Below are 16,544 nucleotides of genomic sequence, written 5' to 3' on the forward strand. Positions count from 1 at the left end.
TATTATTTATATAAGACATTAAAATACAATAAAGAATTGTCTCAGCAGGTTCTATCCTAACATGAGCTAATTAGGTTACTTGTTGCTTAAAAACTATTGCCTGAAATACCCACTTAGAAAAATGTAATGAGCTGAAACATAACCTTAGCATTACATATATTTTAGCTTACAAACTAGTAATAAATTAAGAACAAGAAGGTAATAGGTTCAATTTTTCAAATAGCCTAAAAGCTGGTTTAAAATTGAATATGAACATGCCATTGTAGAATTATATAAACTATAGGCCAACAATGGTGGCACAAATTCACATGCCCAACAAAAATGTCCAAAAAACAGTTTCAGTCTTTAATTAAGAAACCAGCATATACACCCTCCCACCATTATTTCTCACTTGTATTCCCTGATTCTCTACTTCTGGCCTCTACAACGGGGAGGACTCAGGCAGTTGATACTTATATATATTTACAAAATGCTTTAGCAACTTAATCACCACTAGCAAGAAATTATATATTTCCAGAATTCTGTTTTTGGCAAATATTAAATATGAAATGTAGCTATGTTCTTGAAATCTAATAGCTCTTAAAAATGAATCTGAAATTATTATCATTAATTTCTCATTGAAAGAAAAGTAATTAAACAAACCCGAGATATGTTTAATAAAAATTAAATAAAATTGAGGTGCCTGGTGTAATTATTTAAAACTTTTCAAGTTTAATCAATTCTTTTGTCCAGATAAATTTGTCTTGTTTTTTAATTTTCAGGAGTAAAAATGGTTTAAAGAAGAGAAAACTGACTAAGTAAGTGTTTTTATTATTGAGCTATAATTGATAATTAACATTGTGTAAGTTTCAGGGGTACAATATATTGACCTGATACATTTATATATTGCACTATGATTCCCACCATAGCATTAGCTACCACCTCCATTGGGTCACATAATGATCATTTTCCATTTGTGGTGAGAACATAGAAGGTCTAGTCTCTTAGCAGTGAGATTTTCTTACTATTTTATTTTAAAATGGTCTTCATAATGATGTTCACTTTACCGATTAAAAAGGTTGCTTGTTCAAATAGAAGGGATGCATAAGAAAGAGGCAAAGGGCAGTAGAGATCTTGCTCCCAGGCATATGTCCTCATTTTGGCTCAAATAAACTCTTATAGAAATTTATTTTTAAAAAAAGGAAGAGTCAAATGCATATTAAAATAGCTGAGCTATTATGTGTTGGTATCCTTACACATATGAATGGTTGTCACTACTAAGAAAGTGTGTCACAGAAACCATGTCAGGGATTAAAAAATATATCATTATATGAAATTGGAGAAAGAATGGGTTTTTAGGAAATATAAAAGTCTTTCAGAAGAAAGTCTATTAGTCTAAATCATTACAAATTTTAATTTTTAGCCACATCAAAATTATACAAAAACCTTTGCTATTTTGTGTTTTGAAATTCTGTGTGCTTATTGCAGGGAAAGGTTTTTACTATATTTGATGCTATAATAAATGCTTTGAGAAATGCTCCCTCAGGAAAGCTTTATAATAAATAGAAAAGAAACGTTGCTCTTGCTAGCCTGTGGTTTCTCTTATCTACTGAACTGTTAAATTGTAAGAATTAAGATTCTGATGGGTGAAAATTAACCACCAGTTGATTTCAAAAGCCTAATTAGATTATCACCTCCAGGCCAATAGCTGAACTCTACATATAAAGAGTGGAAAGTCCCTCTAAATAGAGTTCGTCCTTCCTACTTGCCTATGGTAGAACGTTAGTGAATTGATATGAAGCAGTTAGGGGTTCCAGCCAGATTTACGGCATCCATGCTCATGGGAGAAATTCAGGGACTAGGCAATACAAGACAGAAGTTGATGCAAAATTATTTCTGTTTAGCCTTCAGTGACATCATATTTTGGTGCATACAAATAAAGAAACATTTTTTTCTAAATCTGTTTCAAATCAGTGTGCCTTCCATTGGCATATATCAAGGGATGTAGGCGAGACGAGACCAGCCTAAAGAGAAAAGAGGTCCTGTCACCTGCAAGGAATGATTTGACAGGAACAAAAACACTTTGTTGCCCAAATTATTGGTTGGGTGAAGTGAGGTAGAGAGGCACGACCTGGATCAGTTAAAGGACAGGGTCTCAGGCTTGTTTCTCCCAAGACACCAGCGGAGAGGAGAAGGAGCAGCCGGTTGTGGACAGAAGTTTGGGTGGAGCTTAGGACTGGTGGAAACTGCCCACAAGCCAAAACATTGCAACAAGCCAGCTTCCTCATTCCCTCTTCTCATTTTTGCCCCCAATCCTCTCTCCTTCTCGAAAAGCCATGCGTGTGTTGAGGGGGCTTCCTTTTGCTTTCCCTACCTTTCTATTTACTTTCTCTTTACTTTTTCTCTTTTACTCCAAATGCCCCCTGTCAGGTCCCCGGGGCTCCCTTACCCCATCTCCACTCTTCCTCATCGCACCGCTGCTTTCCTGCATCTTCTCTTTCTCCCTTTCCCTCTAAGTCTTTGTCCCGCTGAGCACTGCTCCCTCCGAGCTTTTGTTTTCTCCTCCTTACTGTCCTCTCCCTCTCCCTGATGTTCATACTTCTATTTTCTGGTTCTTCCTGTCTCTCTTTTCCCTCTTTTTTCTGCTTTTGCTTTTTCTAACCCATACATATTTTCTCTGACTCACTATCTCCATTGATCCTCCCATGTTTAGCCATTTTGGGGGAAGGAGGGCAAGTGTGAAGTGGGAAAGTTGTTAACAGGGAATAATTCTCCCCGGGTACTAACCAGGGTTCTTTGGCACGGCAGCCCCGTGGTCTTGGACTACTCACTTGATTCTCTTAGCCTTTACTCTCTTATCTGGGGCTTGGGGTAATGTTGGCCACCTCTGCCTCAATCATCAATAAAACAGGATAAGATATGCCAATATTTTAACTCTATAGTGTTTTATGTATAGAAGTCATTAAGTTATTATTAAGAAAAATCATTCAAGTTTAAATGTATTATCTGGGAGGTATAATGCCCTTTAAAATCTAAAATCTTAAAATAAATTAACTATCAGATTAGGTAATCAACAACTTAAAAGGTCTACTGTGTGGAGCCTCACAACTAGAAAAGCTTGGGGTGGGTGCCAGGATACAGCAGCAACAGAGTCTAGGGAGCAGGTTGGTATTGGCAGATTCTAGAAGAGGTAAGCAGCTATAATAAAACTATAGGAAATAAAACATAATCTTTATTTTAAAAAAACAAACAAGAAAAGAAGTGAGAACTTTTTCTACGGATGCAGAAACATATGCTCAGATGTCTTATTTGGTTGTACCCCTGAACCTGCATCTGAGTTTGTAAGTGTGCAAGCCTCTTAAGCGGGGTTCTCTCAGAGGGAAGCCCTGGAAGCTCTCTGGATATGTATTATGCTCCACCCCACAGTCCTGCCTTGGTTCTGGGGAGACAGTGTAACTAGTAGCACAATTCCTTACACTTGTAAAGCTTGTTTACACTTACAAGGTTCTTTCATACACTGTGTGTAACTTTGTGAGGTGGTAGAATAATAGTATTTTATAGATGAGAATGTTAAGTCTCAGAAGAGTTAGATCAATTATCCAAGGTCACACAGTAAATAAAGTAAAACATAACTCAAACAGGCCTTTAGCATCAAATCCTTTTCTTTCCCATAAACCAGCATTTTCTAGAACCAACATATACACATGTGTGGGTATGAATGTATATATTTTACTACTGCTAGAGTAAGAGCCAGTTGAAGATCTAAAGATTTCTCCTATCTCAAGGAAGTTTAATATAGTAGTTCTCTTCTTAATTACAACTGGTAACTTTAACAACAACAACAAAAGGTGGGTGCTAACCTTATAGAAACAACTTCTATTTTCTCCAAGAAAATTTTTCATGTTTGAGAAGTACAGTGTCAACAGTACCTATCAACGGGATGTTTAAAACATACCTTTCTTTGTGTTTGATAAAGCCCAGTTCAACTGGATGACTTTGATGCCTACATCAGGGATATGGCCAAAGACTCTGACTATAAATTTTCTCTTCAATTTGAGGTGAGTGAATAAAGTAGATCCTGCCCTCTGTGGCAGATAGGACATGGGAAGTGGCAGGTTTGTATTGGTGACATTCTCCTGCTCCCTGGGAAGCATGTAGGATGAGGTTGTGTGACAAGCAAGATGGTAATTGGGCTTGGGAATGTCTGATCTGCTGGTTCAGAGACAGAATGTCCACTCCTAATTAAAAGGTCATGGCTTGGGAACACCAATAAAGGAAAAGAGACGCAGGTACCTGGGTAGACGCATGTAACAAACATGGTTACATGAGAAGCCACCATTGAAGATCAAGGTGATTGAGACTGCAGGGGAAAGCAAACAGATGATTGAGATCTGAAACAGAATTTCAGCTTCAGGGGATTTTTAGTGTTTTCTCACGCCACTTCGGCCACAGCACATGGTGGGCGAAATGGACCTATTTGTCTTCTGGGCATATGAGAGTCTATAGTGGGGCCCTTAGACTTATAGGACTCTTGGTTTTGTAATTAATATGTCTTTGTGAAGTTTTTTTTTCTTTTATTGAAGAAATTAAGAGGAGAGAGTTACACATGGTTTGTGTAGGAGAAAATAATTGGCAGACACCTTCTTTTCTGAAGCACACACACTTGTTTGTGTCCGAGACCGTGTGTTGGAATGGATGGAAGTGAGTAAGTCCGGTCTCAACCATGTGAGAACTATAACTGGCCCTGGAATTTTCTTCCCACATATTTCCCAGCATGTAACACAGTCTGGATGGTGCACATCCTTCAGGTTACTACAGGGTGGCCCACGATTCAGGGAAATCAGAGGAAAGGGAAAGTTAAAGTGATTTTTCTAAATACTGCAGATTTTTTTTTTTTAATTTTTGGTTTTTCAATTACAGTTGTCCCCTTTTCTCCCAATTTCTCTCCCCCACCCAACCCACCCCCTCTCCCGCAATCATATCCCTCCCCGTTGTCCATGTCCATGAGTCATTTATATATGTTCTTTGTAAATACTGCAGATTTTTTTAAAAAGCCTCAAAGATGCTTTTTCCCATGAAATACCAGGTTGGAGAATGTAGCTGTCTCCTCCTTATTCATATTCATTCCTTCTTTCCGCCCATCAGACAAGGACACCTTGATCTGCAGGAAGTAGACACCTTGATCTGCAGGAAGTAGCAGGATTCCTGGTGTAAAAATTCTAAGGGGGAAGTGAAGGATGAGAAGACCCTTATATGTTATCAGATACAAAATCCCTAACTACCGTGATGAAAAATTCCACATAGAGCCTGGCTCAGTTATTCATTGTATGCAGGTGTATAAGAAATTATAGATGCTGCACCAAATGCTGTATCTCAAAGAACAGAAATTCTACTTGAATTGGGGATCTATGGTGAGGATGGCATATCACAAAAGTATGTCAATGAAAAGAGGAGATTTTATAAGTAAAAATATGCCAAAGCTCAGGAAAAAATGAATACCCAGATAATTCTGATAATGGTGATGAAGACTATGATATAGATACACTTTCATCCTCATGGAAGCCACAGCTTCTTAATTTTTACAAGATTATATGAGCTTGGTGACACAGCTAACTCACTGCCTTTGCTGGGCGGGGGGTGGCGTGTAACTATCACTGTGTGTCTGAACTGCATCATTATAAAGAAATTCAATGGATTCATTTTTTGGTAAAAAGAAAAGATTATTTTAGTTGTTAGTGGCAGAAACACAACTGAAACTGTTTTAGACCACAGAGAAGGGGAATTTGTTCCCAGAGTACTGTTGTGTCATACAAAGGAAAGGATGAGTAGCTAAGCCAGGAGGGAAGGGAAGCAGCCCTTTCACAAGAATGACAGGAATCAGGGGCCACACCCCTGCAGAAACCTTTTCTTTTTATTCCTCATTTCTGCTTCTCTCTCTGTTTTAGCTTCACTTTCCTTCACTGTAAACCAGCCTTTGTCTCAGTGGCAAACATGACTCCCAACAACCCCTGTGTCATAGCCTATAGTTTCCATGGTTTCCAAAGGGGACTGTTGACTCTCTTTCCTGTTCATAGTTTGAAGAATAACAGGGGAGGAATCTGATTGGCTGGCCTGGGCTGTGATGTCCACTGACACCAACCACAGCTGGGGGGTGCAGAACTACAGCTCTCGCTGGAAGCATGTGGCTAAATCAAAGAAGGAGAGCGTCATTTCCAAAGTGAGGGCACTGGGATAAACCAACAACATGCACCTCGAGCCTAGCCGCAGATACCTCAAAAATGGGAAAAAGTAGAATTATAAACAGAGAAGGAAAACTCTGATTCCAAAAAAACCTCCGCTGCCTTGCGGCATACCTCTTCAGGGGAAAGGCTAAGGGAGTAAACCCCGACAGAAAATCCGGAGCCGGAGTCCCTAAGGCGGTTTGACGTTGTAGTCAACCCCGGCAACTCCTGCAGCGCACCTGAAGCCAAGCTGTATTGACTCCGTCTTTCCCTTGGACCCTTCAGCTGCGAAGAGAGGGGGGGTCTGCTGCATGGGCAACAGCAGACCCTCCATATCACCCTGCCCAGGCTCTGTAGCTTCAGCTTCACTGGAGAGGACACTCCAGCGTCATCGCAAGATGTCGATTCAACACGGGAGGAGACATATACCGTGTCACTCCCGAGTTGGACTGCACAGCCATTCTCGGCGGTGCAGATAGACTCTTAAGAAGCTACACCATCGTCTCTCGAGACGGACGGCTGCCGACGAGAATTATAAATTTTATGTGCTAAGTGCTCAATTTATAGTATGCTGAGGGCTTCTATCCATTTAATGTTAAAAGAAGCACATCTAAGCTTATTTCATAGGATTTATAAAAGATTTGGGAATGTACTAAACTAGGAATTCAAACACCTGGGTCATCACTACCATATTGCCACTAATTCATATTGAAAAAAAATCAAGTTTTTCATCACCTCAGTTTCTTCATCTATAAAATGGTAGGTTGCACTGAATCAGTGGTTTGCAGTGAGGCCAGTACCAAGCAGTTCCCTAGGTGGGTTTGGGAATGTGTGGGAGTGTTTTTTGGTTGTTGTAATAGCTTGGGAGTAAGCTTCTAGTGGTATTTCGTGGGGAGAAGGACAGGGATGTTAAGTGTTCCTCAATAAGTGGGGCAGTCCCACATAACAAAGAATTGTCCCAAGGCAGTAATTTTCCACTGAAAACACTGGACTGAATGAAGGACAAGGATACTTCCAAGCTTTATAACTTGTGTGTATTCATCAGGATTCTCCAGAGAAGTGAAATCAATAGGAGATAGGTTGGTAGGTAGGAAGTAGGTAGATAGACAGATAGAGGATATCATAAGATTTAGAGAAAGTAAGATGGAGAGATTGAGTTTAAGAAACTGGCTCACATGACTGCTGGACCTGGCAAGTCTAAAATCTGTAGGGCAGACTGGAAACCTGGGGAAGAGGTAATGTTGCCACTCAAGTCTGCAATCTGGAAGTAGAATTCCTTCCTCCTTGGGGGACTTTAGTCTTTTTTCTTAAGGACTTCAATTGGCTGGATGAGGCTTACCGAAATTTTGGAAGGTAATCTGCTTTCTCAGAGTCTACTGACTTAAATGTTAATCACATCTAAGAAATATTACGTACAACATTTAGACTTGATCTCTGACCAAGCAACTTGGCACTACAGCCTAGCCAAGTTGACACATAAAATTAACCATCACACCATAATTTGAAGATGCATTTAGCTTTTTTATTTATTATGAAGCTTTTAAAATAAATCTTGGTTTTTAAAACATTATTGCTCATATATATAATTTATCTGGCTCCAAGTCCTGATATATTTATCTTTGCTATTATGACAAAATACACATTACTCCTCAGAAGTCTGCTTTATTTAAGTTATAAACTCAGATTGTTTGTTGTGGACTAAGCGGTTTGTTGTTGCTTAAGCGGTGACCATGGATCTGACTCACTTCCTTTTCATTTGAGAACTTCCCAGATATTGCCAGTTCCCAACCCTACCTACCCTTCAGCTTCAGTGCCAGGGGGTCCTTATCAATTTCAAAGTTTCATTGTGCTCCCCTACTTGATTTCAGGGTACATGTCACCCCAAAATTGATAATTAATTGAGGCTTAAGAGGGGAAAATTTCCTTCTGTAATGGAAACCAAAGAGGGTGTTAAAATGGCTCAGTCTGCTGGTCTAGCTAAATCCAGTAGCTGAACAGTTATTTGTTCTGTTCATATTAATGCTTGATAGTTGTATTCATTTTGATTCTGACACTGAAAGATCACACTCACATTAAGAAGCTTCATCATTTATAAGTATCATGCAAATTGAAACCAATGTCTGGATTTGCATATATTATCAATGCATCTATAAGTCATACATGAAGCTATACAAGTAGCTAATTCACATTTGCTGAATAAATTTCTCTTTCACCCTGCATCTGATTTTGAATCACTAAAAAGACTGATTATCCTTCTAAAAATATATACATCCTTTTTAAGGAGGTTTGGGACCCAGGGATTAAATTCGGTTTCTCATCTCTTACGTCTCATTTGGAAAAGGTTTTGGAGAGCCAGACTTTAGAGCTTGTGGTTTGAGAGCTCACAAGACATACCACATATTGCTCATTCTACCATTATTTTCTTTGCTTTGTGTTTGATCGGGATGCTGGTGGAAGCCCTCAACATCTTTGTTCAGAAATGTGTCTTCAAAGATAACAACAAAACTACATTACTTGCCACATAATCCCCAAGAGATGACCTCTGATTTCTGGTAGTAGCTGCCATTTGCACTGTTTTTATTTGTGTTTCAGTCCATTTCACTAGAGATCTGCCTGCAGTCCTTGTTGAAAAAAGTTGCTTTGAAACTTCTCCAACAGTTTTCACGCTAGGGGTCTTACATTGTTCTCAGACCTGAATTTCCTTTCCTCTCATTTCTAATTTCCTAGGGTTGGCCTCTGTTTCCAAGCACCTGTACCAGTAATTTGTCCAGTGATTGGAGTGTTGTCTCTAAACCCCATCCTAGAGCCCAGGACCCTGGTAGCTACTGCTAGACATTCCTGAGGTTGACTTTCTTCTTAGCCATCTTTCATCACCTGCCTGAGATTTCCATCACTACTGCACCCTATTTTTCTTTATAGTGCCTTATTTAGAAGGAGAGAAATTTACAGATGTAATTAGTTAAGATAAGGTCATAGTAAAGTAGGATGGATGTCCTTATGGGAAGATACAGAGGCAAACGGGGAGACTGCCATGTGATGACAAAGCAGAGATTGGAGAGGCACAGCTGCAAGAGAAGGAATCCCAAAGGTTGCCAGCAAACCAGCAAAAGCTAGGAAGAGGCAAGGGAAGATGCCCCTATAGGTCACAAAGGGCATATAGCCAGGCTGACTCTGATTATGGGCTTCTAGCCTCAAGAACTATGTGACAATAAATTTCTTTTGTTTTAAGCCACTTAGGTTATTGCTACTTTGTTATGGAAAAACTAATACAGAGCCTCACTAAACATCTTGTTCTAAATCCTTTCTTCTCCCTTTGTGTTGACCTGAAACATAACTGGATGTTGCCCAATTCCCTTGGACTTTTACTTGCCATAGATGGAAACTCTTCTGACAACAAACAAGCACTGGTCACATTCTCCCCACTTGTTCTGTAGTCTAGTAATCTAGCTCATCTGACTCTAATGTCCAACCTACTCCAAAGCAAACGTCAAGTGCATATCATTTTCTGACATTGCTACAAACTCTAAAGCCAGAATATAGTCTGTGCTCTTCTCATAAGATGATGGTACATTGTATTACCTGAAAGTGTCCCCACTAATTCATACGTTGAAGCTCCCCGCACCCCCAATGTGATGGTATTTGGAGATGAGTCATTTAGGAGGTGATTAGGTTAGATGAGGTCCTGAGGATAGGGGTCTCATAATTGGCTTAGTGCCTTATAAGAAGACTCACCAGAGAGCTTTTTCTCTCTTCCCCTCCTCCTCCACATGAGCACAGAAAGAAGAGGTCGTGTGAGCACACAGCAAGATGGTAGCCATCTACAGGTGAAGAGAAACCTCAGAATGGAATCTAACTTGCTAGCACCTTGGTCTTGGACCTCCCAACCTCCAGAACTGTGAGATACCAATTTCTGTTGTTTAAGCCACCTCACCTATAGCATTTTGTCATGGTAGCCCTAGCAGACTGATACAATGCATATATTTGTGCTTTGCTTTTCCAGACTTGCATGCATCAAATACAGCCACACAAGATGAATTTCCATTGGGCCTTCGTGACAGTATTAGTTTCCCAGGGCTGCCATAACAAAGTACCACAATGCTGGTGACTTTAAGCAACATAACTGTATTCTCTCACAATTCTAGAGACCAGAATTCCAAAATCAAAGTGTTAGCAGGGACATGCTCCTGAAGGCTGGAGAGGAGAACCATCAGCTCTGTGGCTCCAGGCACTTCTTCGCTTGCAGCTGCCTAACTCACATCTGTGTCTCCACCTTTATCTGGCCTTCTCCTCTCCTCCCTTTTATAAGAACCCCCATCATTAGATTTAGAACCCACCTGGATATTTAAAAAATGGTCTCATTTCATGATCTTTAATTTAATTACATCTGCGAAAACCCTTTTTCCCAAATAAGGTCACATTAGCAGGTGCTGAGGGTTAAGATGTGGACATATCTTTGGGGGGACCACCATTCACATGGTTGAATATGTGGCCTAGACAAAAACCCCACAATGACAAATTATATCAGAAACAAATCTGGCAAGAGAAAACTCAAAAAGGATTTATGTCAGTTTTAGGCTATCCCCTCATCCTTGGACTTTCTGAATATTTAAGCCTCTGGAGATTCCATATGGTTAGAAAGAAAATAACTGCAAAGCTACTGAACTGGAAATTTCGTGTTTGATTTCCCACTTAGTGACAGGCTAAATTACAAAGGATTGCAAAGCATTTTGTGTGTACATGTAGTTCCTGCTTTGCTGCAATTCAGCTTTGGCAATTTACATTTCCAGTGTTCAGCCAATTAAGCCTCTCTTATCAACTTAGGGCATTTACCGCAGGGAGGCAACACAATTAAAGTTCTATCAGCTAGTCAGCTTCCATATGTGCTCCAGCTCTCTGCAGCAATCTGTTTCCACCATTTCTTTCATATCTGAGGCCCTTTCCTGTGGCTTATCAGTCTGTCTTCAAAGCAGGGGACTTGGGGGGAGAGTTGTTGGTCTGTTAGTACAAATGACAAAGGAGGGAGAATTATGGATAGCCAGGCAAAGCAAAACAAACACATTTCACAATCATTATCTGTAGCATGGCATTAATATTTGTAGAGTTGAATCATTCCACTTGGTAGTCTCTATACACCAGTAAGGTGTGGAGAAATTATTAGCCTTATCTTACAAGTAACTAAACTGATGTTTACAAGAGTTGAACTATATTTCCACGGCCCTACAGTTAATAAGTGGTACACCAAAATAAACCAGATGTTTTGACCAGCTATCAGTAAAGGCACTTTCTAAAGAAGGCAGATTTCCAAAATACCTTACACAATAGAAGCATCATTTAAATAAGCTTATGACTGCCAAAAGGAAATAACCCAACACTGATTTAGTTGAAGTTGCTAAAATTAAATTTCATTTCTTACATGAACAATGTAGTCAGTCTTTGCAAACCCTTCAAAATGGAAAAGCCAACAATAAAGTAACGGTCACAGCTTGTATTTAAAGGCATTCGGCAAGCAAAGGTTTTGCTTAAGGTGGAAAAACTTCTAATTTTGTGAATTGAGGATCAACGTTAGCATAGTTTTCCATTATAATAGCTTCATTTTAGGCCAAAAAGCGCGAGATTTTGTGAGCTACAAATTCAAAGTGATACATAAGGAAAGAACCAGAGAAATCTGGACAATTCCATTAGTTCATCCCTGCTGACTGCAGGCTTGTACCCCAATGCCATTAAACACACACACACTAAGCTACCCAGGAGCTTTGTAGGTGGAAGCTGCAGAAGTTCCCGGAACTAGGTTTCTGAAGTATATGCTTTTCAACAAACACTAGAATCAAAACACAAAGGGCATAAAAGAGATATCACTTTCAGTCTCAAAACATTGTCAAATGTTTCCAACTTCTTTCGAAAGTCTTTCAAAGACTCTTGAAAACTCATCCCGTGAGAAGTATTCCTCCAGCTTATGATTTGCTGGAGTATAATTGGAAGGAATTATGAAGACTAAAATTTTTTTGCAATATTAGCATCCTATACAAATAAATAAAATGTACAAGTGGTTTCTCTACTGCCTCAATAGTCTTATAGAAACGTGCATTACTATTGTATATAACTAATCCCATTATTAGATGCTTACTTATATTTTCTTCAAATTTGATGAGGAATATAATGAGATCTGCTGCATTGGTTGTGCCCTGTACAATTGCAGGAAGCACCATTCACAGAGACCACAGTGTGAACGATGCCCACCCCCACCCCCAACTGGGGAAATTCAGGCAGCCTGACTACATACCCTTGTTTCCTATCAGACACATGACAAAGCAGCTTAGAAATCCCCTTTTCCAGTAGCATAACCTTTTTGAGATGTGATGCTTGTCAGTTTATAGAAAAATTGCTCTATCAATGCAACTTCTGATAATAGGATTCATAGGGATATTGATACACACAGGCACATATTTGGATGTTCTTATTTTCACTGATTCATCCTTATTTCTGAGGTTTCTTTACCGTGTACTTAGTGACTGTCAGTCTTGCATCTTGTCACATGGAGAATATTCCTACACTGCTTCTCACTCTCTCTTTTACTGTTTTCTCTATGACTTTTTTTTTTTTTAAATGATTTAATGTGTTTTATTGATTAAATTATTACATTTGTGCCAATTTCCCTTCCCTCTGCTCCCCTCCACCCGGTGGCCCCCCTCCCTCCAGTTGTCCCCCCCTTTTAGATTATGTCCATTAGTTGTGCATACAGTTCCTCCCAACCTCTCTCCGTCTATTCCATTCCCTCCTACCTTGATCCCCAATTCCTATATCATCTCCCTCCCTTTCCCCATTCCCCCTCCCTGTTGACCTCCCCCCAATATGCTTCCCGTACCCACAGTTCCTCTTTCCCTCTCGTTGCCTATTTAGTTTGCCTTTGTTTCATCTCCCTAGCTTCTGTTTTTTTTTTTAAACCAGTCCCTTTAACATCTCATATAACAGTGGTTTGGATCTAATGAACTCTTTCAGTTTTATTTTGTCCTGGAAACACTTTCTCTGTCCTTCTATTCTGAATGACAATTTCGCTGGATAGAGTATTCGTGGTTGTAGGTTTTGGATTTTCATTACTTTGAATATTTCTTGCCAGTCCCTTCTTGCCTGTAGGGTTTCCCTTGAGAAGTCAGCTGATAGTCTAATTGGGACCCCTTTGTACATAATTCTTTTCTTCTCTCTTGCTGCTTTTAAGATTCTCTCTTTATCTTTAATTTTTGACATTTTGATTATAATGTGTCTTGGAGTGGTTCTCCCTGGGTCCAGTCTCTTGGGAACTCTCCTTGCTTCCTGGACCTGCAGGTCTATTCCCTTTCCCAAGTCTGGGAAGTTCTCCTTTATTATATTTTCACTCAATTTTTCAAGTTCTAGTTCATCTTCCTCGTTCTCTGGCAAACAAATGATTCTTATGTTGGGCCTTTTATAGCTGTCCCAGAGGTTTCTGATCCTTTCGTTGTTGCTTCCCATTTCCTCTCGCTGCATTGGTTGACTGCTTGTTCCTTCTCCAAATTCCAGTTTGTTGAAATGAACTCTGGATTTTATTTCCTTTCCTTCTATCTCGTATGCGGTTTTGTTCCTTTCGTTATGAAAGTTTTTCGCTTCTTTCATATCTTTTTCCTGCTCTTTTGTGAATTCTGTAAGCCACCTGATAACAATGGCCCAGAACTGAGCCTCTGACAGGTTTCTTATCTGTTCATCTGTCAGGTTCTCTATCTGCTGCCTGGTGAGTTGTGTTACCGGTATTTCTAAAGTTGCCTGCCTCATTTTGACAGATGCTTTTTGTTTTCTTGGGCTGGCTGTGGGGGCAGTGCCTGCGTAGGCGTCACAAATTAGCGACGGGCGCCTGCTTGTCCGCGACCTATTTCGCAGCCCTGTGGTGCTTTCTGCCCAAATGGCACCGTTGGTTTATAACTTCATATGTTGGACTTCCGTGTAGTTTTATTTTCTGGAATTTCTAGTTATCCTTTGTTTTGAAGTAGTTGTATTCCTGTATAGTTGTAGAGGGAGACCTAGCGTGTCCGTCTAAGCCTCCATCTTGGCCGGAAGTCTCTCTATGACTTTTTAATGCCTGAAAGAGACACACCAACATATCCTCATAGAATAGGAAACATTCATGCAATTGCATAAATTTCAGTTACCCTATACCTCCAAAAATTTGAAACGGATTTCTTTACAAATTTGTTTTCAAATTTTTTACACCCTGAATTTTATACACATAACCTTTACCTTCTCCAAATGACCACTAGGCTATCCAAGATGTTTATGTATTATATTAGTCAGCTATTACTGCAATAATGCTATATAAGAAACATCAAAATCTCAGTGACTTACTGCAACATTTATTTTTCTCACTGGTGCACCTGCGGGGCAGCAAGGACAGTTCTGCTTCAGGCCAAGGGTCAGAGTCAGAGCTGTTTCATGTGTCTCCCCATTTAGGGGCTAGCAGCTTCCCCGCTCATGTTCCTTTCACATCAGGTGGCAGAAACACAGAGGGCAAACCAAACCAAACAAGCACAGTTAAAACTTCTTATTGGACATGAGTTCTACCCAAGTTCATTGGCCAAAGCAAGTATACAAGGCTGGGGTGGAGAAGTATGCTCTATCCCCAAAGGGAGCTACTGCAACATCCTATTGCAAAGTGGGTGTAATGATTCTATTATAGGTTGGGAGTGAACAATCATCTAATCCACATTATGTATGGAAATCTCAAATCTATTCTCTGTCACTTATAGGAGCTGAAATTGATTGGACTGGATATTCCACACTTTGCTGCAGACCTTCCACTGAACCGATGTAAAAATCGTTACACAAATATCCTACCATGTAAGATTGCCAATAGTGCTGATCTGACTCGTGTCTTTCAAAGGTTGAAGGTTGATTATTGCAAATTAATCAGTTTCACCAAGCTCTGGCCTGACCTAGTTTTGATCTGAATCTTCAAGGCCATTTTGGATCAAATTCATGCTCTGATGTCATTAGATCCTATCATATATAGGAAGATATAATTATTATACTTTTTAATGAATTGCATTTGAACAGGAAAAACTGACCCTTTAGTTCTTTGTTAATCAAACTGTCTTAGCCAAATTAGGAATAAGGAAATTTGTGCTCTCATAAAATATTTTTGGTCAATTCATTAACAATGGGAGGAGGCAAATGGAAATGGAGTTCAATGTGTTAAAACTCCTCCTCTTTCTGACTTCTGGCAAGTTCTGTTATTGCTTAGCATTTTAAAATAAAAGCAACATTCGAAGAAAAAGTAATATAAAGTACTAATAGGATAATTATAATATACAGTAATATAGATTTGACTTTCCTCTCGCTATACTCGGAGGGAAGCTGAGAAAGAATGGAAAAGTGGAAAGAAGGTGAAAAAACTCTATAAAGGGAACTTTTTCCTTAATAAGGTTTATTGATAATTTCAGAATTTACTTTTTTCATTTGAAGTCCATTCACAAAAGACCCATGCAACTTCATGTTCTCTTATAGGGTTCCCAAAGATAGTGAATTCTCAGATGTCCCTATGTGAAATGGAAATCATGTAGTTAGGCTACATGCTATTGCCTTCCATACAATCTACCAAAATTTTAGTTTCTTTAAATAATTTGCACAATCTCCCCCAAAACACAGAGTTAATTCTTCCAAGAACAGGAGAGCTGGTGGGAGGAAATAGTGGTTGAGAGACATGTATTTGTTTAAACAAGAAACTAAAATTGAGGTATGGGTAAAATATCAAGCTAAGATAAACTTTATCTATGTATTCTATCACTATTTTGATTTGATATTAGTAAAAGGATTCTAGACAATTCTTCCTTCCACTGTGATTTGTAATATTTTCTTCTTATTCTTCATAGACGACTTTAGTCGAGTGAGATTAATCTCCATGAATGAAGAGGAAGGAGCAGACTACATCAATGCCAACTACATTCCTGTAAGTAAAAAGAAATATTAAAAATATATAGTTTTAATCAGGCATCCAAATTGCAGTCCAGATAGAGGAAAACCATTAGGGATACAGGAATATATCAAACAGTTCAAAGAAAGCCATTCTCCTACTAAAGAACAGCCTCCATTACTCCATTTCAGAATAAACAATAGGAAAAGCAGAAGCCCAGAGATTAGTTATGTTCATATTTCCTTGTAAAGTACCAGTGAAAATGAAAGTAGATCATTATGTTAAAGATAATCTTTCTCATGTTTAAATATTTCTGGCAACCAAACTGAAAGGGCTCCACCTGAACACCTTGTTTGAAAAATATCTATAAAGATAGTAGTTGTTATAAAAAAACACGTGGGTGTGATTTTATCAGCTTCCCAGGAATTGTC

General features: G+C 39.2%; 1 protein-coding gene across 1 annotated transcript in view; it reads left to right on the forward strand.

Moving 5' to 3' along the window:
- The window catches only part of PTPRO (protein tyrosine phosphatase receptor type O), a 198,760-nt gene that overhangs the window by 165,706 nt on the left and 16,510 nt on the right, over nucleotides 1–16,544 (forward strand). Inside the window, exons 18-21 of the mRNA XM_090275111.1 lie at nucleotides 762–797; nucleotides 3,956–4,037; nucleotides 14,951–15,041; nucleotides 16,073–16,149. Of these exons, the coding sequence (XP_090131237.1) occupies nucleotides 762–797; nucleotides 3,956–4,037; nucleotides 14,951–15,041; nucleotides 16,073–16,149 (286 nt within the window). The remainder of the gene's footprint in view (nucleotides 1–761; nucleotides 798–3,955; nucleotides 4,038–14,950; nucleotides 15,042–16,072; nucleotides 16,150–16,544) is intronic.

The sequence above is a fragment of the Furipterus horrens genome, unplaced genomic scaffold (assembly GCF_987537825.1).
Source record: "Furipterus horrens unplaced genomic scaffold, mFurHor1.1.pri manual_scaffold_4, whole genome shotgun sequence".
Taxonomy (NCBI): Eukaryota; Metazoa; Chordata; class Mammalia; order Chiroptera; family Furipteridae; genus Furipterus; species Furipterus horrens.